At 38.8% G+C, this 25,292-nt stretch overlaps 3 protein-coding genes across 4 annotated transcripts in view; 2 read left to right on the forward strand and 1 right to left on the reverse strand.

Moving 5' to 3' along the window:
- The first annotated feature begins 1,629 nt into the window (after nt 1-1,629).
- LOC114875814 (glutamine synthetase 2 cytoplasmic) lies at nt 1,630-13,795 on the forward strand. 2 transcript variants are annotated; one of them, XM_029186544.2, is made up of 3 exons: nt 1,630-1,816; nt 11,049-11,239; nt 11,828-13,795. In XM_029186544.2, the coding sequence occupies exons 2-3, from the start codon at nt 11,056-11,058 to the stop codon at nt 12,751-12,753; spliced, it is 1,110 nt and encodes a 369-aa protein (XP_029042377.1). In that variant the 5' UTR covers nt 1,630-1,816; nt 11,049-11,055; the 3' UTR covers nt 12,754-13,795. The 2 variants fall into 2 exon arrangements, with proteins under 2 accessions (XP_029042377.1, XP_029042367.1); XM_029186534.2 differs by lacking the exon at nt 1,630-1,816 and adding an exon at nt 8,211-8,447.
- Nucleotides 13,796-13,860: 65 nt separating this feature from the next.
- On the reverse strand, nt 13,861-15,467 carry LOC114875838 (surfeit locus protein 1). Its single transcript, XM_029186588.2, has 5 exons — nt 15,061-15,467; nt 14,869-14,990; nt 14,597-14,791; nt 14,338-14,511; nt 13,861-14,238 (listed from the first exon to the last, which is right to left on the reverse strand). The coding sequence occupies exons 1-5, from the start codon at nt 15,274-15,276 to the stop codon at nt 13,998-14,000; spliced, it is 948 nt and encodes a 315-aa protein (XP_029042421.1). The 5' UTR covers nt 15,277-15,467; the 3' UTR covers nt 13,861-13,997.
- Nucleotides 15,468-16,122: 655 nt separating this feature from the next.
- The window catches only part of LOC114875806 (RNA polymerase II elongation factor Ell), a 71,704-nt gene continuing 62,534 nt past the window's right edge, over nt 16,123-25,292 (forward strand). Inside the window, exon 1 of the mRNA XM_029186521.2 lies at nt 16,123-16,985. Within this exon, the coding sequence (XP_029042354.1) occupies nt 16,854-16,985 (132 nt within the window). The 5' untranslated portion in view covers nt 16,123-16,853. The remainder of the gene's footprint in view (nt 16,986-25,292) is intronic.

Here is a 25,292-nt window from a genome sequence, read left to right on the forward strand (position 1 = left end):
GAAAGATATACAAAGAGTCGATAACAACTGATTCAACGAGCCTCTATTTTATCTTATGAACATATTTCGACACGTAGAATTAGCGAATACTTTGTAAAGAATAAAGTTTATCCAAGCAATTGGGACTATTTGTAAAAAATCGTATCTAAAAGTAGGATGTACCAAATTGTTTGTTCGTCTAATAATGCCAGGAATAATTTTGGAGTTTTACCAGGTAGGATAATTTTCAAAATAAACATTTTGTAAGTGCTGTTCATTTTACCACTTATATTACAAACAAATATATTGTTATAAGTTAATTATTCCCATGTTCATAACAAATGATTTGGCGCGTAACGCGTTTGCCCCTTACGATATGTTACACGTATCTCCAGAAGCAGGAATGTAAGTACACATTAGAGATAAGTTTAGGATACAAGATGGTCCATGAAAACAGTACAAAGGTAGTTTACAAACGTTTTACGAATCATCGCATAGTCGGATTATCTTTTGATTATTATGTATCAGCGATAACTTTATTATTGAAATGATTGAAATTTTTTAGGGCATCGTGTAAAAACAAGTTTTCTTGTTTCCTTATGGATCACACTAGTACTTTCTATAAGAAGAAAATCTTTCTATCCGAAGATCCGGTAAGTCTTTAGTGTTCTAGAAACTAGAATTGCATAGCTTATAATCAAATTTAATTTCTTACACGTTACCGTAGATATCAATTTATTACCAACCAAATCAGTAATTAATTGTGGATCAATATCGCATAATTAACCTTAAACGGTGACAAAACATTTTATTTTTTTATATTTTAATTAATGATCAAGTGTTTGAAGATTAGATCAGATAAAAGATCGTTTTATACGCTGTTTTTCTTTATTATCAATAATAAAGCCGAATTCGTTGACAGATATATGAAACACAATTTACTATCTACATTCAATTGCATCATGTTTATAGCTTTGAGGAATTATTGTCAAGGTGTGGCCTTGCCTATTCATGTCATCGCACGAACTTTATTTACGCTATTTACTTACGTTAACAAAGCATGTTATACGAGACGATAAACATATCTCTTATTTCGTGTGAATCTAAAAAAAAAAAAGACATATAGTACGTATTTTTTCTTGGATCGTTCTTGTTATAACCATAAGAAAGAAATCATATCGCGTTGCAATATAATTCGACTGAAGTAGGAAATAAATCTAGATCAACGGTAACTAGAAACTCATGTTCTTAAGAAGAGCGCATTATCGACACGTGACTCCGTGCAAGTGTGACTTCCGTTCGATAGGGGAAAACGCATATTTCACTAGTTTATCTCTGCAAGTGTCAGTTCGATAAAACAGTGAAAGAAAATTGTACGTATAAGGTTCTCTTTTTGAAAAGATCGCCTAATAATTCCCGCCTATTTGGTACAGGTTATGTCATCGAAGGAGAGTCGCGAATAATTTCCATCGTGAAGGAACACCATGGCGACACGTGCAGACAAGAATTTTCCGGCACGTAACGATCGAGTGGACCTACGATCACATCGGATAATCACTTTCGTGTTGCGGAGGTGGGGAATCGTACGGCAACCGAAGAGCGCGGGGCAAACGACGCTTGCGCTGAAACTCTCGTCTACATAAATATCGCAGCCGCGCTCCTACAGTAGTAACACAGACCGTGCTATCAAGCGCTCATTGCCTTCATGACCAGTGCCTTTTAACTCTTTGCAACACAACACTAGGACGCGTCGCGCGACTCCGCTCAACGAGCATCGATCAAACGATCATTTAGTACACCAACACCCTGTGTCATAGCTGGATCATCAGTAACAGCGGTAAGTAACCGCAGTAATCCTTTTTTCTTTTTTCTTTACGTTAATAAAGAAAGGATCGAAGATAGTTTACTTAATTCGCGTTCTATCGTAACAATGTTTTAAACGTACGGATTTTCAATGAACGTTATCTAATCAAGGACAGTGCAGAAACTGCTGTAAACAGAGGAATGAAAGGAGCGCGATCATACTGCTTGACACTTTTCGATCGGAGATCAGCGGTGACCCGTGTCCCCTGAAAGATAGTACTCATTCAAAATTGATATTGTTATCGTGGCTTAGAAATCATTCTTCGTTATTTCTTGGGGTGGTATTTTTCTTTCTCGAGTTAAAAAGGTTTGCTTTTTTACAAACCTTATTCGTAAGATTTCAACAATTGTTGATTTTTTTCATTTTCTCAGGAGTATTTTATTGAAGTTTCATTTATCATAAATCTCTTACTGTTCTTATATTGTGCTTCTGAATGACAATGTGACCGGATAAAGCAGGGAGCGATTAAATCAAAAGCGGATGACAGTCTACTCTAATTAATTTTTGCATTATACTTTCGCATCTGGTTACTTACAATCTACTTATGTATTTGCATCGAGCGATGCTATAATACTAGCAGTATACATATAGAGATTTAGTAAGACGGATAATGATAATCGACTCGGTTTAATCTATCTTTATACCATACTCAATCTTTTTTTTTTTTAACAGTAGATAAGTCATTCAACTTGTTTACAGAAACTTATTTACCGTATCGTAGTTATCAAAATATCACGAGAATAGTCTAAAGTTTCTTTATTTGAAATTCAGTAGCACTTAAAATATATCGTTAGTTCGCTTTAACTTAAAAATAGATCTAAAGCGAAACAATTAAATCAGCTAAACAATTAAAATTAATTGCATATTCAAAGTGTTTCATTGTAACGACCGGTTGGTTATTGTTTGTTATCTTGCTGATGTTTTCAAGAGCTCGTTTTTTCAAAAATTTAAATGCAAATTGTTGATAATTCACGCGTAAAACAAAATGAGCATTACACACAATTTTTCCATTACAATGCTCGAACGGTAAAGCTGCGCTATCTATCAGTTTGAATTTTTCGCGGGAAACTCGAGAAATCTTTAATTTTATTCGCGTCTAAAATTAATCTTAAATTCTCGCTGTCTCGTCGGTTTCAGGGTTAGAGGTTATAACATATCGGTCTAAATAGTAATTCTTTGTCGATATTTCGAGGAAAAAGTTTATTAGTCACGCGTATCTAACGATAAGTTAATCTCTCGTATATTTCTAAACTAAAATAGCTTTAAAATAAAATAGATTGAATGCTTTCCGATTGCAAATTCAAATTCAGCGCTTGGATATCGATAAAGAAACAGGTAATATCGCAATGCTGAGAAAAGGTTGAACAGTTTTATCTGCATGCAAGTCGGGAGAACAAAGGCATCTTGCACTTCGCTCGGAACAAGAAGAATCGTGCGCTCTGTCGCGCGGATAAATATTTCATCGAGGATAAAACTGAATCACTCGCAGATAGTATATTTGAATTTCAAACAATGTCGATTGTGTAGGAAACAGAATGACCAATTAATTGGAGTGTCTCATACTTGTTCCCTTTTTCTGCGTTCAAGTTATCTTAAAATTATAATTAATCATATTCAAACAATTGATCCAATATTGAACCTTCGCAAACAGAACATTGAGTTTATAGAAATATTTTCTTATACTTCTATTCCCCTGGACACCATTGTCAAGTAAAAAGAGACGACGTTCGAAGACACTGACCCACATCGTTAAAATAGAAACCATCGAATCACATGAAATTTTCACCGGTCTCCCATTTCACCGGATTGAATATTGCTTTTCGCGATGCAAATCTGAACATCTAATAATGTATCTGAATACACGCGAATGTAGGCGTATACAGGAGCACGCAATAGTAATTACGACTCGGCCGATACCTAGAATCGTATTTATACTAACGAACGGATACCGAAGCTTTGATACGCTTTTAATCGTCGAAGTACACCCGATATTTGATATAGTGATTTATTTCTTGTGATCACTAAAGTACCATTTACCTGTATAGCAGATAATACATTGCTTTATCATTGAATTTATCAATTCACTTTCATTAATTGATAATAAGTAATCGTATTTTCGATAGTGCCCGAGAGTAAAACACACGATGGTCTACTTAAATTCCGTTTAAACGATCCCATAAAATATAAGGTCGTCAAAGTGCTAACACGTGCCGTGCTGTTTTTTTACGTAATTTTCCATTCCGGCTATGTGGGTCGCCAATGATTTATTTATTACACACAGACTCTGGCCATATAATACAATGTTTTTTATCTCCTGTTGCGTAACGAGAAATTCATAAATTATTTAATAGCGTTACACGTAAAAATTAAATATTCCCTTTTATAACATATAGCCCAACTTTCTAAATTTTTCTGTATATTTATATTTATTTCAATTTCTCCTACCTCATCTCGAATAAAGCGACTCGGTTTACACAAACTGCACGAGCGTGTAAACGTTGACGCCTAACTAACGATAAATCTAAAGCTGACAAACATTGTCATCAAAAACGTTCCTCCGCTTACGCTTACCGATGTTTTCTCGGGTATTAAATGTCGTCTACACGATACCTGTATCTAATTTGCCTGCAACGATAACGTGGCTCGTGACATTGGCAACGAACTGCAACTTCCGTAAACAGTTCGGTTTAACCGGTTTCCAACACTTTGATAAGCGTTTATCTCTCGCCTATGAACTTCACTTTACCGTGAATGAAACTTATATATATACATATTTTTTTAATTGACAATTAAATACAGATATGGATTAAATATAGGTTTGTTTTAGAAAAACAAATCTGAAGGTAAATTCAGATTTCAGTGATTCATACCGACTCAACGCAAGCGCGCTCCTTCTTTTTCGGGATCGTTGAAACGATCAAACCTGTTGTAAACGACGTAGCATAATAAAAGGAAACAAGTAAAAAGTAAACCGATCGACACGTGTAAGTACATACTCCGTAAAACAATGTACGGCACACATGATCTGGTTTTTCCTACGCGACACACTGAACTCTCTCTCGGCGAGTCTACGGTGGGTCATATCTCCGATTATGTTTTCGCCAGTCTCCATGGCGATATAACGTCGGTACAAACGAATCGATCTAACAAATGTTCTTTCGTGTATTAACGAGCCGGTTGGTGACAGAAACGTGCCGATAGCGATGCTGGTTACACGTGTAATCATGGGGCGAACCCGTGTTTACCCGAAAACTGTGTCACCAAACGATTTTCGAATGGGCAGAAAACAAAAATATTTACCCACCTCGATGTTGCATAATCTTTATTTCTTGTTTTGGTGCGTGCTATATAGACGATTAGTATTTCAGTAGTGATTATGAATGATAAGAAGGTTTTTTTCTTTCATTGGTCAACCGATGAATGAAAGATTCAACTTAAAAACCTCTCTGAATATATATTTCCCTTTTTCGTATTTAATTAACTGAAAGCTTGATACTGACACAGTGATACACATTTCGTTCGATCCAGTGTAATCGATTGTTCAGTGCAAAGATGTAGAACGCTCTCGTTTAAAACTGTTCGAAAGTAGAAGTAATGAAGTATGTATCGACTGTGGTGCAAGTGACACTGTTTCATACCTAAACGGTAACGTAACGATACTTAATATAATTTGACAAGAGGAGCAACTACGCTGACGCACACTAAATGGCCAATTTCGTAACATCAAAAGTTTGACGTAATTCGATGACATAAAACTACTATAAAATTGCATGTACGACATGTTAAATTGTAGCTTGAAATCTACTTTATTCGTTACACAAAACACGCAAGAATAGCATTACGGATCTTGAGGACAAAGTTTCTTCATTGCATTTCCACCCGGAAGTCGAGCTTACTTTCAGTCTCATATCGAATCGGACTGCTGTACTATTTTTGCTAGCGAATTACCTATACAGGCAGCATAACATCCGAAAATGAAACACTTGTGCAGTGTCAAGTTGTATTCGCCTGGCAATTGCACTCGAAAGATGTTCTAACATATGTAGAAAATAGAAATATGGTATAAAATTTCGAAAATGAGGACGAGAAGGAATTTAATCAAATTAATCATTGGATCAGCAGAAGCTATATCTGGCACACTGTAATTACTACGATGCATTGAAGGTTAACGAACAAATTGAAGGGGGATCCGTTAATATTCACGTTGGTGCCCAATTGCCGTGGTAAAAACGAGGAAATGATAATTACGACCTCATGGCTAGAGGAAGCGTGGCTCTCAATAGTGAATCACGATTCATAAAGGTGCCCTTGGTGTGTGTATGCGCCCGAAATAGTTGGCAGAATACTAGAATGTTTAACAATTCACGGTCTTTCGTGCCACGTTTAAATCGTTAAGTGAAAATAAACGATTATCAATGGGTGAAAATAACCCGCTTACCCATCTATCGCTTTTCTTTCGAAAGATATTATTATATCTCCGATTAATATGATAACCCACTTTCAATCGAATGGAAAACGTAAGAAAACTTTATTTCTTTATCGAAGAACTTTTATAAATTTATTTCGAGTAACCTCGAGGGTCGTTGTGCCGTTTGGTAGATAATTAATACCGCTAATTGCTTTCATGGCTTCTTTTCAATTCGACTCGAAGGGTGTTCTCCACAGCGTGAGCTCGCTCATTTGAACGTATTCATTCTGAAAGCAATCGGAAGACTACTCGGAAATCTATAACAGAGAAAATACTTAAAAGCTTAGTAAATCTTAATGCGCGTTATTCGGCTAGTGTAAATTTTAGAGTCAAGGTTAAATGACCTGACGACAATTCGAAATGACACTATTACAATAAAATACATGACAAGATTCTGGCATAGGGTGATTTACCTTGAATTTGTCAACGTTACACAACTTTTCGCGGACAATGAATCGTATAACTTTTCAATTATACGAACGATAAGTATTAGAAAGTACTCGTTAAGGATGGTTAAAAAATGACAAGTAAATTGGTAATTTGTAGATGCAAGAACTACATCTGTCAAGAAAAAATAGGTTAGTGGAACAGTTTAGCATATCAGACGAACTAATAATTCAAAACCTCACGTGTCGCATGCAACGAGACGCGAATTCGATCTCTTAACGGTTCTCCCAGTAAAATATCTTTCTTCGTTCGACCATTGATTTTATCTTTCCACGCTACAAGTAGCTTTTAAGCCGATAATAATTCCTTAATAAAAAAGTTGCACAAGGTATCTGTATTAAGCTTTAACACTCCGATTAGATCATCCCCCAGTTAGACCGGTTAATGGTTTCAAGAGATAATATCTAACAGGTGGTACCTTAAGCGTGAACAAGACTTTATATCCTTACAAATAATTTTTCTGTACCTTAAATATTTAACGAATAGTAAAACACTTTAGGGACACCCTGTATGCTCATCGCGTTCGTGTTATGTGAACATGTGTTGGATTATTTACAGGCTTGATACTGAAAGCACGATGACATTACGATAATGAACACATAGATCAGTAGATAATAAGAATGTGGGAAAGAAATTCAATTATGTATATTCAAACATTGCGACATTAACGAGTCATAATTAACATGCTTGATCAATAACAGGTAAATATTTATTCGAAACTGTTATTGATTTACAACGATGCTTTTGTAATTAACGAAAGAATGCTAAAAATAATATCACTGCTATATACATATATCAAATCTTATCAGCGTGTAAAAGCTTAAGATACAACAAAAAAAATTGGTAAAAATAAATATATGTAACGATTAACTTTTTCAGTTAATAAAATTCCAGCGATAAAAATGTTTCTATGAATACACAATCGAAATATGCATCTTGTGTGATTTATTTCTACGAGGGACATTGTGAAGGCCATTTTGCGATTACTTTCATTCGCGTGACAAATAACATAATAAAATGATAAATTTAATATTTATTGAAATCGTGAATCAAATTCTTCACTTTCACACATTTGGTTTATATTTACTGCTACTAGTATTGTATTTTATTTAATTTAAAGTTACAAGAGACTACGTATTGCAGGTGCTTACATGATTACCGATTGAAATCGATATGTAAATACATAAGCCATCAAATATATTAAATTACTGCAATAAATAAGCTGTATAGATACATATTGCTACTTGATTCTCAATTCAAATTAAGAACAGATAATCAAGTACAATCACAGACGAATAAAACTGGTTATTGAAAGTGGAAAAGAAAGGAGACAGTAACTGAAGAAACATGAATTTAAAATTTGTTCGAAATACGATGGAACCGGTATTTCTGTCAGGATTCGATGGAAGGGATAGGTATATAAATGATACCTGCTCCAAGTTGTGTTAGTGGATCAGTGAATAGTACGTTGATCCTTCTTCGTGGCTTTTGTTCTAATTTTGCCTTGTTTTCAAATATTAAGTTAATCGAAATTCGATTCTCGCCGAAGAAAAATTGACGAACGAAAGATCGAGAGTTTGAATTTAAAATGAGTTCGAACATTTTAGTAAAATTATGCGGTACAAGGGTATTGAAAAATGTCGGTATCGGTCAAAAGCCGAAATGGATCACCGTTAACAGATGCCTTAGGTTAGTAAATTTATTTATCTGGTTGTGCTAACAAAATACAAAGAGAAACGATCCTTGCACCTAGACAAAATTATCTCGATTCAAATTTACCATTTTCTTTTATTCGGTGCGTTCAAATCTCCATACTTATAATATTGAATTCTGTGAAATGAAAATTTGGACTTGGCATAAAATTGAAATAGAAATGTACCATTTAACATCCACCACTTTCCATCAGGCCCGTCTCCAACATCCGCGGTTCACACTCCAGGTAGACTATAGCTGAATGTCAAGAATAGAAATGCATATATTAACTCTAGTTCTAGAACGGCCTTGCGTTTTGTGGAAAGTTACTTAAACTGCTTATCGAGAGCCATGGGAAGATTAGCTAAGATAACAGGAAGCTAATTATTTCAACAGCTTTGGTTCAATAAGCTGTACGGTATCGATGTTGCGAAACAAGAAACGTAGCCGCGGGGAGAGCCGTTGTTTTTCACTATTGCTTCGAAAATGATTCCCTGTATCGACAGTTTATGAATGCAACAGCAGAGAATATACAGCCAACCGACAGTCTTCACTTTAAATGGCGGTTGATGCCAGACCGGTAAATTGCCCAGCTTGTTTCACAATGCATCGTGCATTCCAAAGGTGAACGAGATGCTTTGAAATACGCTGTCCTTAATGCCTTCGTAACTGCCGGCTAAGAAGCAAACGTATTCCTTGTACAATTTTGATGGACATTGATGGATTGGTTTCGTGAAAAATCGCATAAATTACATAATTTTACATCGTTATCAGGAATTCTTTTCGGTGATTATAGACCTTTCGATAAATTATATAACAGGTTTCCTTCGAATAATTAGACTTTAACTTGTTTAAGGTTCTCCTCGAGCGTTTCGAACGAATAAAGATCGTTTCAAGGCAATCGGGATGAAACCACGCGGAAAGTGTATTTACTTCAGATAAGTGTGAAAAACGAAAGATTAGAAGCAGGTAATAATGATTCCGCTAATCAAACGAAAGGGAACGCGTGAGTCACACGGAAGTCCATCAACGTCTCCGCGCGAAATAATGTTTTTAGCTGTACACATATACCACTACGTGACTCGTAGATTCGTCACGTGCTGCATAATAACCAGTTGTAGTGTTATCGCGGTTTTCTTTATTGAATCGGAAAAATTCTACATTATCCGAGACGTAGAATTCACCTCGACCTATTGTTAGAGTCATTACCTAATAGACAAACGCTTAATCTTTTTATTAACCAATCTCTGGGTAATATCAAAAACGGCAAATGGACCGTAAATAACCAATTAAAAAACAAATATTTATTTGATCACCGTGTTAATTGAAAATGTTTCTCAAAACATCTCTAAATAGGAAGGAATTAAAGCGATTGTTTATCAGGGAACTGTTCAATAAGCAACCCACGTGCATTTACTACTGATTAGAGACGATTGTATAATTGCAGGGTAAAAACTGCTTACGTTTGATAATGCGTAATTTTCCAGTTTAACAAGGAGCCGAGTAGAGGAAATTTTCCGTTCTTCTTAGCGATAGATTTTCGTGTCTATTTCTGAATACGCTATCGATATTTTAAAGATAGAAAATTTGCAAAAAAATCGTACCATGTCATTTGTACCGCAGAGTAGCTGCATCCATTAGAAAATGCACTCCTTTTTATAGGTGAAAGGTGAACAAGTATCGATGTTTCGAGTCGCGTGCATTATCGAAAAGAAAAGGAAAGATTTAAAAATAATCCGAAATGGCCTTGAACACGCCCGAAATATTTGCACGTGCGTGCAGGGTTATGATATCGGGTAAAGACCTCTCCGACACGTCGTTAAAACGCGTTCCCAGTGGGTGACTAGCAATATGCATACTACTGTGATACACGCTGGAACCGCGTGCGTGCTGCGTGATGTTTGATGCGTGCTGCGTGATACGTGGGCGCGCCTCTCTGTCTCTTTCACCAAGAATAAACCCAGAGGAATCTTTTATCTGTTCCTCGTCACTTGGTTGCATTTCGTATGTGCGTGTGAATGGATCTGCATAATGTGCGTTATACATACGCGATATCATAACTACGCTCCATTTTAATCTGATCAATTCGCTTCCCTAATGTATGCAATATTCAAATCAAAACACGATTCGAACCGCTAAAACATTGGAAAGTTTTCCTTCGAATCCAATCATTATCGTTCTTTCAAATGATTTTTCCTTGATCAACAGGTAAATTCAAAATGAAATATTGCGCCATATAGCATTGTACAATTAAACGCGATGGCGCAATGTGACATATTAAGTGTATAAATAGCTTCTCGAGGTATATTTAAAAGGTACATTTGTTAATAGGAAAGAAATAAATCTACTTCCTGTCAAAGTAGATACCGTTCTATTTATAATTACTATCATTATCCGTTCTTTCTTTCAATTTGTCACAATAGTGTCTTCTTTGAGAAAGATCCAAACATCGTTCATCATGATCTTCGGCTTCAAATGATTCAGAAGGGTGATTTCAGTCATTTCAAGTTATATAGCGAAATACCGTGCCGGGACCGTGCACCGCTCTTGCTAGACAAATACGGAATAATTTCATGAATTTTTTATTTGATGTTACAGTATCACAATGTCGCGTCTTATGCTGAAGGAGTCGCCGAACGCGGCCCTAGATAAGACCCTGCTAAACAGGTACCTGGAACTACCCCAACCGGAGAACACAGTTCAGGCGAAATACATTTGGATCGATGGTACCGGTGAAAATTTGCGAAGCAAGACCAGGACCGTTGATTTCGTGCCGAAACATCCGTCAGGTTAGCATATTAATTTGTAATTATTCGGGTAAACGTAAGCAGAAAATACGATGCGCGTGTCTCTAGTTTCGGAACAACCTTGATCACCGTTTTGAAATACGAACGATCAGGTGTACTTATGTTTTGGATGATAACCAAAATGTTATCTAACCATTTTTAACGTTATGCCACGATGAGACTGAAAGACTATAGTACATATACATATGTACTCGAGATTACAGACTCTGACAGGTTGGAGAAGATCCTGTTTGTCTTTTCTCAATTTGAGCCAACATCCGCATCTTCCTTACCAGCACATTTCAATCATCAAATTGTAATCCTTCCTGAATGCTAATCACATATGTGAGATTCAGTGCGTAAATACTTGAATTTTCTACGTCCAGTACATATGCAACAACGTTGGACGCAGTGAAATAGCATATATTTGTATTCATGAAATTCTATACGCGTTACGGAACTATTTACATTGCAACGCATAGAGTTTACGAGGACGAATTTAAATGCCGTCGATTAGGGATAAAATTTGTATAGAATCGATTGCTTAGGATTTATATCTTGAAACTGATCTGATTTCTATTCTCTTTTTAGAATTGCCGATCTGGACGTACGATGGTAGCTCGACGTACCAAGCGGATGGAGCGAACAGTGACATTTATCTATGCCCGGTAGCGATCTACGACGATCCGTTTCGTCGCGGGAAGAACAAACTTGTACTCTGCGACACTTATTACAGCGACATGACACCAACGGCGTCTAACAAGCGTTTCAAAGCGAACGAGGCTATGGAAGCGGTGAAGGATCATGAACCATGGTTCGGTATCGAGCAAGAGTACACTTTTCTTGATTTCGACGGTAGGCCCCTTGGCTGGCCGAAGAACGGTTTCCCGGGTCCCCAAGGACCGTACTACTGCGGCGTCGGCGCCGACAAGGTTATCGGTCGTGAAATCGTCGAGGCTCATTACCGAGCCTGTCTTTACGCCGGCGTGAAGATTGCTGGTACAAATGCCGAAGTAATGCCGTCTCAGTGGGAGTTCCAGGTTGGTCCCTGCGTCGGCATATCAGCCGGCGATGATTTATGGGTCGCCAGGTTCATACTGCATCGCGTGGCCGAGGAATACGGTGTGATCGTCACCTTGGATCCAAAGCCGGTGGACGGTTCGTGGAACGGTGCTGGGGCGCACACGAACTTCTCAACGAAGGCGATGCGAAACGAAAATGGTATCGCCGAGATCGAGAAGGCGATCGACAAGCTGAGCAAGCAGCACCTAAGGCACATCCAAGCGTACGACCCACGCGGAGGAAAGGACAACGAACGTCGTTTAACCGGAAAATGCGAAACCAGCAGCATACATGATTTCAGCGCTGGTGTAGCGAATCGTAATGTCAGTATTCGTATACCTCGAGGCGTTGCCGAGGATAAGAAAGGGTACCTGGAGGACAGAAGACCAAGTAGCAATTGCGATCCATACTCGGTATGCGACGCTCTTATTCGTACTTGTGTCCTCAACGAGTAAAGAATTATAACGGTTCCTGAAGACGATGCTCGGTGGAAAGGAATAATTGGACGATAAATCGGTAGTGCGATAGAGTGGCTGAACTTTCGTTGAACGTGTTCCATCCACATTGTAAATTGATTATTCATAGTGAGAGAATACAAGATTTGAACGAGAGAGGATGTATACTTCAAGCGAGACGGAATCGTTCAAGGACCATCGATCATGTTATAAATAAAATTGCTTTCAGAGGAAGCTGAGAGGAAGGGAAAATAAGGAAATTCGTATCGTTGATCGGTGTCGATTAGATAGCTAGAAATTTCAAGTCTCGTGTAATAACGGATACGAGGAAAAAAGCACAAAGAAAAGACGAGACGATTGATAGGAATAATTATTTGCTTTTGCCACAATAATATCTTTTAATAAATTGTTGCGAATCGAATGATGTGTAATTTATATTTCATACTTTGAATACAGTGCAATAGGAATGGTTACTTTTATGTTATATCGTCACGGTGGTGTAACCATGATTTATACGCCATTTATAAAAATTATTTTTCTCAATTAACATGTACTTGTTAGCATAGAATGAAATGAAACGTGTAAAAGCTATAGAATGTTGCACTGAAATATAATACATATCTTTTGGACAAATTTGATACCTCTCCTGATACCTGAAAATACGGGCATGCCACCCATATATCGTTATTATAATAATTGAATGTAAATCGTGGAATTCCATGAAGGCACGATAATTTAGAAAAGTTGAATATAAGCATCCCTTTATCGCAGTTGAAAATGCTATGACTGCGTCTATGTATATTTACGATAATACATACATAATGAAAGGAAAAAAGTGGATGTAGCATGTATATGGTGTATTTTCATATTTGTATGGTATATTTTCATATTTGTATTTTCTATGCTGAATTCTTCAATATAACTGTATACCATAACCATTGTTGACATTTTTGTTGGTAGTGGTTATCACTGTTGTTGTTATTGATAATAAAAAGCAACAATTTTTAACGAAGAATAAATGTACTCTTATTAGTAAAAAACATTCACTTTGTTACATTGTAAATTAAAATTTACTAAATTTAACAAGGTTTAAATATTTCACTCATAGTAAAAGGTATGTCGCATAATTTATATTTCATATATATACGTATAATATACAAATCGTATCAACGATTACGGTTAATACAACTGAACTTCATATCCTACTTGTGCATACCACTTGATTTTTCTATACTTTCGGATATTCAACGGTATGATAAAAAACGTTTGCCTTTAAATGCAATTGGCCTTTTCATAAATTGTTTATACCACATATATCCAGTGAATAAAGAAAGGGAATACCATGTAATGATATAACTCAAATGTTCATTTCTTAATTCAACTTTTGTTTGACTCCCTATCGGAAACTCTGATGAATTCTTATTGTTTATCATTTCAATATATACAGGACTTGCATTTGCCTTTTTAGCCATTTGATTCAAATCTCTTAAAGAATAAAATATACAAATGTAATATTAATTAGAAGATTAACAAAATTAAAACTGTAACTGAGTTAGATTATTTGGATGCGATTTGTACATTTACCTATAATACCACACACTTTTTTCTGGAGCATTGTCTGGAATAAATGGTGGTCTTTTTTCATTTACTCTTACAATTCCTACAATTTCTACTTCATTGTCTGTTTGATTTTCATGATTTCTTACTGCATTATTATACAATGATGGAATCCAGCCACGATTTACCAAAATTGTCAAACTATAAAATATTTTATTTAGAAAGAAAATATGTAATAGATATGCATGTTTAATAGCATTGAATTTGGTAAAGTAAATTTACTTACTCTCTATCAGCCAATTTAAAGGGTGTAATAACATGGTATCCTATTTGGGGGGTTTGTCTATTAAAAAATGTATTATAGTCTGCAGATTTTCCATCTACTAATAAACTTCTATAACCCACAAAAAATTCCTTTTCATACAAAAATGTTCCTTTTACTTTAACAGGATAATATTCCATTGACTGCAATTCCTGTAAGCTAAATGAAATTATTTAGTTTAATTATTTAGTTCAATTTTATACCACTAAATATTTCATAATTTTTATTGATCTTACTTTTCTGGTAGTTCGATCGGCTGATGATTAATACGACTACTCAACTTTTCTATTAAATCTAATTTCCATTTGCGTCTTTGAATTTGCCATGTACCAAGCATAAATGTGCCAATTGGTATACTCTAAAATAGTAAAAATTGTTAATGAAACCTGTTAATTTTTATATTTGCTGATTTTTTGTAATGTACTTGCCAGTAAGAAATATGTGTAAGGATCGCTATTTTTTCTTGAATTATAAGCATTGATTTTATCTCTTAAAAGAAGGTTAGGTTTAACCTCTGGTTTAGTAATATTTGTAACATTACACAGTGATCGAATAGAATACGCTTTGTTTAACAAAGACTGAACAATATTAACATTGAATTGGTTTCCAATTCTTGAAAAAACTTTACTAATTCTGAATTTCATATTTTACGATTTCAAGTTGTGAACTTTTTTAACATAAATTATCACAAACATAATATTGTAAGCTACTTATTTGTGTAAGAAAATGTAAAATAATTACATATATCGTATCAAGGATTTGAACAAGTTTTAAATTTTATTAATTTGTAAAGTTACACATAAACAATCTGTGCCAGGGACTATAAAACACGAGACATGTTTTCATGATTTTGGGGGTCTTCAGATACCCCAGGTGAGATTAGATCATCATGTAAATTTAAATTGGTATTTTATGTTATTTGTTGGGTGGATTTTATAGTTTTAGGTGGGTCACATTCGTAGCCACCTCCACGTGGTGTGACCTGGTAATCGATATCGTCGTCTAAACATTTATCAAAAAATAATGTTAGAAAACGATATCGAGCTGAACGCTACGATTCGAGTAAGATAAGTAAAGTAATAACATAAATTTTTTCGAGTCAAGATGTTTTGATATACGATATATTGATCGTGCTCTTTATTTTTCTTTGATTCTTCTTCTTTTCGACAGGATCCTTCGATCCTTCAACCCCTTATTTAATTCCTAAAATCACCGTCCTGGATCATAGAGTGCGCCACAAAATGAGTAGCAGTTATGTCGGTATTTTTGAATTTACGACACAAAGTCTCATATGATGATATATCTCTTCTAAACCTCGTTTTTGATATGCTTATATTAAGATAGAGCAAATGACGTTCGTTTTCGCGAATATATTCGTGTTCAGTTTTTGTAGATCTGTAATCATTGTTAATACTAGGGAATTTCGAAAATCGTACACCAGATGACGGCACCGGTACACGTAGCGGCCGGCACGGGGAATAAGTAACTTCAGTCGATCGTTGACTGCGGCCGTGGGAGGACGGTAGGGTCGACAGTCGCACGCTATCTGAATATAGATCGGGATTGGTTGACGGTTCTCCCGTAAGCCCCGCCTACCAGGTGGTCGTTCGAAAGTGTAGTTGTGTAGTTCCTTACGACGAAACGACGGGCGCTGCTCTCTCCCCAACGTATCCAATCGCGAGAAAATCTGAAATGAGACGTGTCGGCGCGCTAATATGTGACGGTTGAGAGGAAACGAGGACCAGGAACGTGCGAGAGGGTGGTTTACGCGCGGGTGCTACCACTTTCGAAGCGTGACGAGGAGAACGAACCGCGTAAAGAAGTGGCGGAGGTGGCGAGCGTGAAAGAAAATAATAACGTCGAGAAACGAGAGAAAAGACGACGCGTGTGTGCCAGAAGTACGGAGTCCAGTGTGAGAGAATAATCCTCTATTTCGGCGGGGGGGATCCTATGTCTATCTCTCATCCTCTCTCTCTCTGTGTATTTCTGCCTTCTATTTTTTTTTGTCTCTTCCTTTCTGTTTCTATCCGCCTTTATCCCGGATAAAAATATCGTCGCGACATAGTGTCTTTTTCATCGAATAGTATGCTCCGTATCGTATCGGGGGGATAACAAGTAAAAGATAGAAAAGTGCTTCGTTTAACCAACAAGGACGTCAGCTGTGTGCGCTTTTACGAGAGGGACGTGTGCGAGAGAGAAGCCGCTGCTGAGAGACAGAGAAATGGCGGCGCTGGTGGCAGGTGTCCAGTATGGTTTGTCGTCACACAGTAATTTTCACGAAAACAAGTCCCTGATCTTCGTGAAGCTCACCGACTCGGCGCAACGTGCCATCGAGGACTTCCTCAGAAATCGGGTAAGTAAAATATTCTATTCTCTTTTTGCACGATCACTTAGCCTCGCGTACAGGCTAGAATCGCGAGCTTCTGTCCCCGCGTGTGTGAGTGAGCCATCTCTGCATGTGTGCGTGCCTCTGCACGTCGTCGTCACGAAACGGCCATGTGTGCGTACATGTGTCGTAATGTCGTGCCAAGGAAAGAGACACCCGATCGACTCGCTCGCCATATTTCGTGTGGAATTTCGTTACCACAGCCACTAAAAAATCATCGCCTATGCGCTCTTAAAAATAATTACAAACGTTCTTCTTCTAACCTAAAAATCTTACGACATTCAGAAAAATAGCTGGAAAAAAATGATCGCGAAACTAACCGAACGAGGCCACGTTGACTCGTTAGCAGCTGGTTACTGCTCCACGTTTCTTCCCCGTTGTTCGCGAACGGTTAATACGAAAAATTGAACGCTATTCATTTTCGAACGATCCCGAATACCCTTTCCATCGGCTTCATTCTTTCGGCTGTATCGTTACAATAAATCCGTATGGTTTGACAACGACATTACGTAATAAGAAGACTGACAAGGCAGTCAGCTTGGTGAATTGACTTGCCCGCTGCGGTGAAGTTTATTCGAAAAAAAAAAACCGAGCAAGTTTCGTTGGTCTGAAAATAGTCGGATCTGTAGAATCTGTCGAGAGTCGTGTTACTTTTCGCGTTCGTAGAACATGAAAATAGATGAATCATCGTTGCCAGTCACTGCCTTTAGAATGGTAAAGCATGATTTCTGTAATCTGGCTTTCCTTCGTTCGTTTTTATCGCTCTGACATTATCGTGGCTGATACATTAAAGATACATTCGGCTGCATCGTGGTTTCGTAGAGGTTATGTTTGCCCACCATCTGTCCCTTGACTCTACGAAACATTTATTATTTCTCATTTTGGAAACGAGTAATCGCGAGCACGATTCTGTATTAGTAATAAAAATTAGTAAAAATTCCATGATTCTTGCACGACCCGATACGTCCTAACCTCTTGGACGAGATTCGAAAGCAAAGTCGTCAAAGGGGCGTGCCTTTCGTCCAAATATATTGGCATTGAAAAGCCGGCCAGTGCATGCGATGCTTCTACACGTTCGTATCGACGACACGCGTATATATTTTGAGAAAAAAAGAAAGATTCGAAGAAAAAAAACGAATACATATGCGAAAAGTATCTGCAAAAGTTTTGCATGGGTCACCGCTTATCGCTTACTCCTTTTTCTTCTTCTTTCCATTCACTCTTTTGTACGCGTTCAACTTGTGCCAACATTTAAGAAATAATTTCTTTTTACCGAGCGAGCAAGATTTCAACGGAGATTTCGAGAATTGTTCGATTCGATCGTGAAATATATCTTTCCATATGTTATCCTGGTCGGTTGTCAACTTGACGGTTCGGTGTTGAGTCATCGGTCAAACATTGCAACGTTTCTTTTATCATTGACGTAAGAAAACCTGACCAATTCGTGGATCAATGCATTAACCAGTAATTTTTTTGCATACGGAAAAATCGTCTACGCGATACTCTACAATTCCTTTCCTTCAATTTTTTTTTCCTCGTAAGTCTATAGTACGCTGGACACGTTTGATTTAAAATTCAAATTAGGGGATTTAATTTTAACAGCCGTTTATCGTACCAACTTTTCCACTTGGTGTTTATCATTTATTTTTTATTGCACAGCCCGCACGATTTATCTCGAACACGTAGCCGCGGTAGATGTTAGAAAGATTCTTAATTAGAAAATAAATTTGTCAAATTTGAGGGTCGTTTGTATCACAAACTGTGACTTTCAACCTCGTTATTGCGTCAGAATGACCGATGGCGAAAGTGTTAACTCTAATAAACAGAAGGCCGGATATCTTGCGACTCGCGTTACTCCGTAACACGGGACCGAGTTTATTCTCCCCGTTTCCTTCCTTTCCAAATAAGTCTCGCGTAAGGAAAATAATGATTCGCGTAGGAATGGAAAACACGGTGTTTCTTAATCGAGCAAAGGTTTTTCTTTGTTTGCTTCGTAAGGGTAAACAAGCGGTGGATCGATAAACAACGGCATTGTGGAAGAATTCGCGAAATTGCAAACGGAATGCGGCAAACCGTTTCTTCGTTCCACGCGAGGAAACAGTTGCATTATGCTTTGTCGGCCGTTTGATACTGTTGCACGGACCGTGTCCTTTCGTGCGGATAAATATTTGCTTTTCCGACGTGCAACCTGACAATCCGATCGTGTTCTTGCATGTCCAAGTAATTCGCCTATCAATAATCACCTGGCTACCTTTAATTAATCAATCGGTAACGAGTCAGAAATCGTATTTTCTTCACTGTCTGCTTTCGGAGCTATTAAAGAAGGGAATGGAAAGGGGTTAAACAACCTCGAAAGCAATATTTCTGGTAGGGTCGTTTAAAAAAGCAACGCCGACAGGGTGTTACAGGGCTGGATTCTGGCAAAGGCCAGTTTCTCAGCTCGGGTACGTGGCATAACCCCGTAAGAAAAGAGGCGTGGGGCCTGCTTCGAGTAGCACAGCTGTTCTTCGAAACTTGAATAACGATCCGGGGGAACAGGCCGACGGCTGGAAATTTTACAAGCCCCGAGTGTATCGTCCGTGCGAGAGCGATTCGAATCGGGCCCACCGTGAAACAGTCGCTCGCATCGGGGGAACTCTATTTCTGTTTTAATAAATTCTCAAAACGCGAACGGTTAAAGAAAAATTGATCGCGATACGATGATTTCTCGTCAAATGATAGCTGCTCGAACAAGGAGCAACGCTTGTTGTATTTTTAACGAGCGGAACGTTTAGAAAGCGTCGGTTTAGACGATTGCAAACATTTCCTTGTGGAATGCAACGGAACACGTCTGTGTCGTTTTTAAGAAAGCAACGAATTCTTTTGGAAATGGATATTCATGAATATTTTCGTAGACTATTATCACGAGGATGCAAAAATTCTTGGCGTTCGAGGTTTTCGCGTTTCTCGGAATGCTTTCAAGCATTACCCGCTCGAAATAGAAATCGGCCTTTCTCGGCGCCGTTTGAACGAAGTTTCTCCGTTCCGGAAAACTTGCTTCTTCAGCGCGTCGCTTTTAAAGCAACTGTATAATTGAAGCAAAGGGGTGGTCAGTCGTCGGTAGCCAAGGAAACAGATGTCTCGTAGGGTTCCTCGTGGCGACGTCTTTAATTTGTCTGTCGCGTTTCGACTCGTCCCCTTCGTCTATCCCCTCGGTTTCTTTCCTTTTCTTATTAATTTATCTTCTCCTTTGCTCCCAGTTTTCTTATTCAACAATCGAGATCAGATGGTAAATTTTCTTTAAGTAAATCGATTGCCTCTTTTGGAGCGCCAAGTTTTTTGCAGCTTGTAAATTGATATCGGGTAAAAAATTCTCTGGTCTCTTTGTAATTTTGCCTTTCGATACACGTCGATTTCTCTGGCCGTTTCGAGCCTCGTTCTTCGACTTTCCCCTTTCGCCCAGAACCTCTTCGTCATCTCGCGACCCTCCGTACTTACGATCGTGTTAATCAAGTTTCGATTAAAGAATTTTCGGGTACGATAGGAAGGTATGCCGGACGATACGAGAACGTATCCAGGAAACGAAGATCGATCGGGTGAATGTGACGATTTCTTGGGAAGAAACGTACGCGTTCCCGTTTCTTTGACCGCGCGATATTCGGTGCGTTAAATACTACGGATCTCGCGGGTATCTAGAATTTAGCACGCGGCCTGCGATAAATTACAGCGGGTGAAAGTGAACGGCCAAGACGTATCAAAGGGGGAGTGCATATTTCGCGAAATAATGTCAACGGTCGAGAGCCTTGAAAGTGGCTCCGAACGTGCCGATCTCGAGGCTTTTTTTCTCGATGAGGATCGAGAAAATCGATCGGTTGGATCGGTTAATGGAGCGAGTTGTCGGTCCGAAATACTCCCGAAATCGTCGGTTTAATGACCGATCGAATTCGTTACCCCGTTTCTTTACGCCTTCTCGTCCGACTTTTATCTCATCGCAACACCGTCGAATCGGCGATCCGTTGTAAAAATTCACTTCCGTAAAGTTTGGCCGAGTATTTAGCCGGGATTTTTCAGCAGATTATCGCTCGATCGTTGAAACGTTCACGGGCTCGGAGAAACACGTGTTGCGCGAGTCCCTGTTACGATTTTACGTGGAAATTTATGTGCAATCTAAATGGAATTACCCGGGAAGAATCGAGGTCACGTGGATCGTTACGTAATCAAAGAAAATTAATGTATGTAGATCGAACGATGTTAAATCACGCTCAGCGAATCAAATTCGCGTCGCCTTCGAAATAAAATCTGAAACTTAAAACTTTGCTGAAAGGTGTAACAACGGCATCCTTCGAATTAACGCTTCGATTAATATCGATGTTACTTTTTGTCTTCGATAAATTAGGCTCAAGATCGTTTCGCCAGGGCGAACCAAAACGAGAATAAAAATTGACGACGTTAAGTCGCTTCGACGAGTATCGAGGTGGCCGGTTACTCGCGCAAGGGTTAAACAATGAATTCAACTTGATCTCTTTTAGTCTCCGCGTTAATGGAATTAGACGTTTAAACGTTGAATCGCACGACGACAGCCAGATTAAGAACTCGCTCGTCAGCTTCGTTTGTCCAGGCTTGAATCGGCTAAAACGATACTTTGGAAGCGCAGCATCTCGCTTTCACCTGCCCGTTTCACGTGCATCCGACGAGATTCACATTGAAATAAGAAGGGCGTCCCTTTTGTGAGCCTCCAGGCTCCTCGTTTCCTTTCTTTCGACCTCCATTTTATTCGGCTCCACGATTCTGCCCTCCGGGGCCGTTCTTTTCGTTCGGTTTCCTCGAACGAATTTAAAAACCTGGTTCGAACGATCGAAAAACATGAACTGTGGACGCGCGATCGCATGGGATCGTAAATTTATCAATTTGATTTATTTCAACTTTTCAAGATACACGGAGTATACTGCAGAAGATCAATTAAAGTTCGAAGCTCGATATCATCTCCGATACGCGAGACTCGTTTTCCACTTGAATCGTTGTTTCCACTTCACCTCTGTTCCCGTTTTTCATCTTTCCCCATTTTTATCCTCGATGTTTTCTCGTTCGCGTGTGATTCCAGGCCAATAATCATCCTTCATCTCGCTCGAAAGACTCGAACAGATCCGATGACACGTAAAATAATTCAGCAACCTTGGCGCGTCTCGTTTCTTCCTTAATTTTCACTTTTCTCATCGTCGAAACGCTGTGAAATCCTCGATAAATTTAATCATCGACACGTTACTTCGTTTCCTTCCACTTTATCGTCGAGATTCTCGTTGTTTTTTTTCGTCGGTCGACTCCATCTGGTACGGTTTGATGGGATCGTAACGCGATTGAAACTTCATCGAGGAATCGGTCGTTGCAGCTGCACCAGCGAAAAGAGATTGCTCCGCCCTTGAGACCAACGCGAATTTCATTGCAACGGAAATCGATACAGGCGATTTCCGTGAACGATTAACCGTGACGCCGCGGTCGCGATTCTTGGATATCCCTGCGAAAATCGACGGAAAAACCGCGATTATCCTCGTCGAAGCATTATCAAGGGCAGGCAAAAGTTTCCATCGTTTTTTAAACGTGATTTTCTTGCTTCGATATCTTGCTAACGATACAGAGAATTTTTAGTCAAAATATTTGACTAAAATCTGTCGCTTTCGGTGTAAATAAAGTCATCAACGAATTATCGTACTTTCTCAACGTTGCGAAATCGTGTGCATATATCGTTATCTGTACGTAAGCGATAACACGCTTATTAGACTTATTGTATGCAAAAGTAAAGACCGTTTTCTTATCGCAGATTTCTATTCATTTCGGAGAACGTCTCTTTTATTTCCGATTGTTTCGTAAACTTCATTATTAAAACTTATTTTTGTACGTCTTTATGTTTCGAATCACGAGTCGCGTAACCCCTTGTACATCCTGGTTAACGATCACCCGTCGAATATCTTTTTTAATCAGCCTCTTCCTCGTTCGAGCAGGCCGCTAATTACCGCGTAACTCAAAGCTGGATAGTGTTTCGTGAAAACGGTTGGATAATTGTGTTTCATCGTTTCGAAGAGTGGACGCTCGATGAAGACAGCAAACCCGTCACGGGAAGCTCGTGCAGCGTAACGAGCATCATTCTAACCGATAATGATAGCTCGATTAATAACAGCGGTCTTTGACGCCTGTTAATTAAGCGTCTTAATCGTTGCGTTAGCTGTTGACGCGTTTCAAACACCTACATCTATCTTTTCTATCCTCCTTTGTCGATGGACCGAAAATTTTCACCGTTTGGATTGAAAATTTCAATTTTCTTCTCGATCTTGAAAGCGCAAGCAATGTGTTCCTATGCAAGTGCAACGGCCTTGAGACGAACTCTCACAGCACCCCGACGTCCTTAGAGAGAAAGGACGTCTCGGAGGCCTTCCACGGAGAAAGCATTTGCTCGCCAAATAACTGTGCAATACGCACACTGGCTCAGCTGTGTCAGCGGGTATTAATGACATTTTCCCTTCACCGATCTTTTTAACGCGTTCTCCTGATCGACGGATGGATCCGCCACCAGCGTGGATCGCCGCTTTCGATCTACGTGGCCACGTCATTTCCTACAATCGATTACCAATCGATACGCTTCGACTTCCGATTCGCCTCGGTACTTTCGCTCGTTGACCGTGTTACATATCGTAATCGTTAGTTTTACCGTGGTTACAGACGTTGGAAATTCTGTGAACGAACTTAAGCCAATTCAATCGTTAGAATTAATTATAATTAATCATCGAATTATTATATCATTTAATATACTAAATGTTAATCCGATCCGCTCCGATTCGCATCGATTCCCTCGTTTCTACCCGTTAGTCCGCGTTTTAAAATAATTTTTACCAGTCGTCCCAATTATTTCGAGATTTTTTAACAGTTCGCTCGCTCTTTCCGACGAAATGTTAACGGTTGCGCGGTTGTTAGGCGTGCCTCGGATCGTCTTGGAAATCGCACCGACCCGATATTATCGTCGTTGCGCAAAACCGCTTCGCTTGCTTTTTAATAACGATTCGTATTAAGGTCGTTATGGCAAACAACAACGCTGGTCGACGATCGGATTCGCGGGAGGAATTTTAATACGTCCGGTTCTTGGGATGAACGGAGTTTAATGCACGGTCGCGAAGGATCGGTGCTCAGTGGTTAATGATTGATCGGTTTATTCGGTCTTAACGATCTTATCGCGTGCCGTACGAGCGAGTAATTGCTTCGGAGTAGGTGTTACGAACAGTGGTTTTCGGTGCTGTGAACGAATTTGTTGATTCTGCAAAGAGAGAGGTAGAGAGTATAGGGAAAATCGAGGAAAAGAGAGAAAAGCATAATTAAAGAGGCGGTATCGTTAGCCGCGTTTAACGACCCTTCGAATATCCCTCGGTTTCGGTAATAAAATTTCACGCGTAACCCGGGATTACTATCGGCTTTGCGTTGCCTTTGGTAATTCACTTAGGGTGCATAGTCGTCTGTACTGATTCCCCGTATCCGGATTATTGAATTACCGGGACTACTTTTAATTACCGGAATCGACCGCGACGACCTACATTTATGAAACGTCCATCCCTAGATCGATCAAACGAAAGGGTGAACGATGGTTATCGATCGAGTAGTAATCTCCTTTCTGCTAACAATTATGTACTTCAGTTCGGTATTCGAGTGCTTATTCAGCGAAGTGATAATCAGAGACTTTGAAAAGATCTTTGGAGATGTATAGAAATTAATTGCAAAGTGAACAGTGTCTCGAAGTTCGTTTTATCGAGGAAACCGGAGGAAACGGGAAGATTAATTGCATGATATAATAATAGATCCTCGGTAGAGGAATCGCGTCGTCCTCGACACCGCTTTGCGGTAATAAACCTTTTTCATCGCGAGACAACGTTGGTCGTTAGAAACTCTACGCATTATCCGGGAATTCCAATGCAATTTACGGGCTGATTATAAGACGCTCGTTAGACCAGGGACAAGCTGTAAGGTTACTTTTAGTTTAACCCTCGAATAACGATGCCGGATCAATCGCGACCCAGACCTATGAAATGTATGCAACAGTATTTCAACGTAACCAGCTAGTGAAAATAATCGGAAAACATTCGTATATTTAGAAATTAATTTTTGATTGAGCAAGCTGGTACGTTAAAGATGATTCGAGGCACCTGTTACCCCGGGACACAGGTCATAAAAGGAAATTCCTATCGTTGATGCACTTTGCAAGCGTACCATTCTGACCCAATGCGAATAAGAATCGTGCACGAACAGCGTCTGGTGCCA

This window comes from Osmia bicornis, chromosome 4 (assembly GCF_907164935.1).
Source record: "Osmia bicornis bicornis chromosome 4, iOsmBic2.1, whole genome shotgun sequence".
Classification (NCBI taxonomy): Eukaryota; Metazoa; Arthropoda; class Insecta; order Hymenoptera; family Megachilidae; genus Osmia; species Osmia bicornis.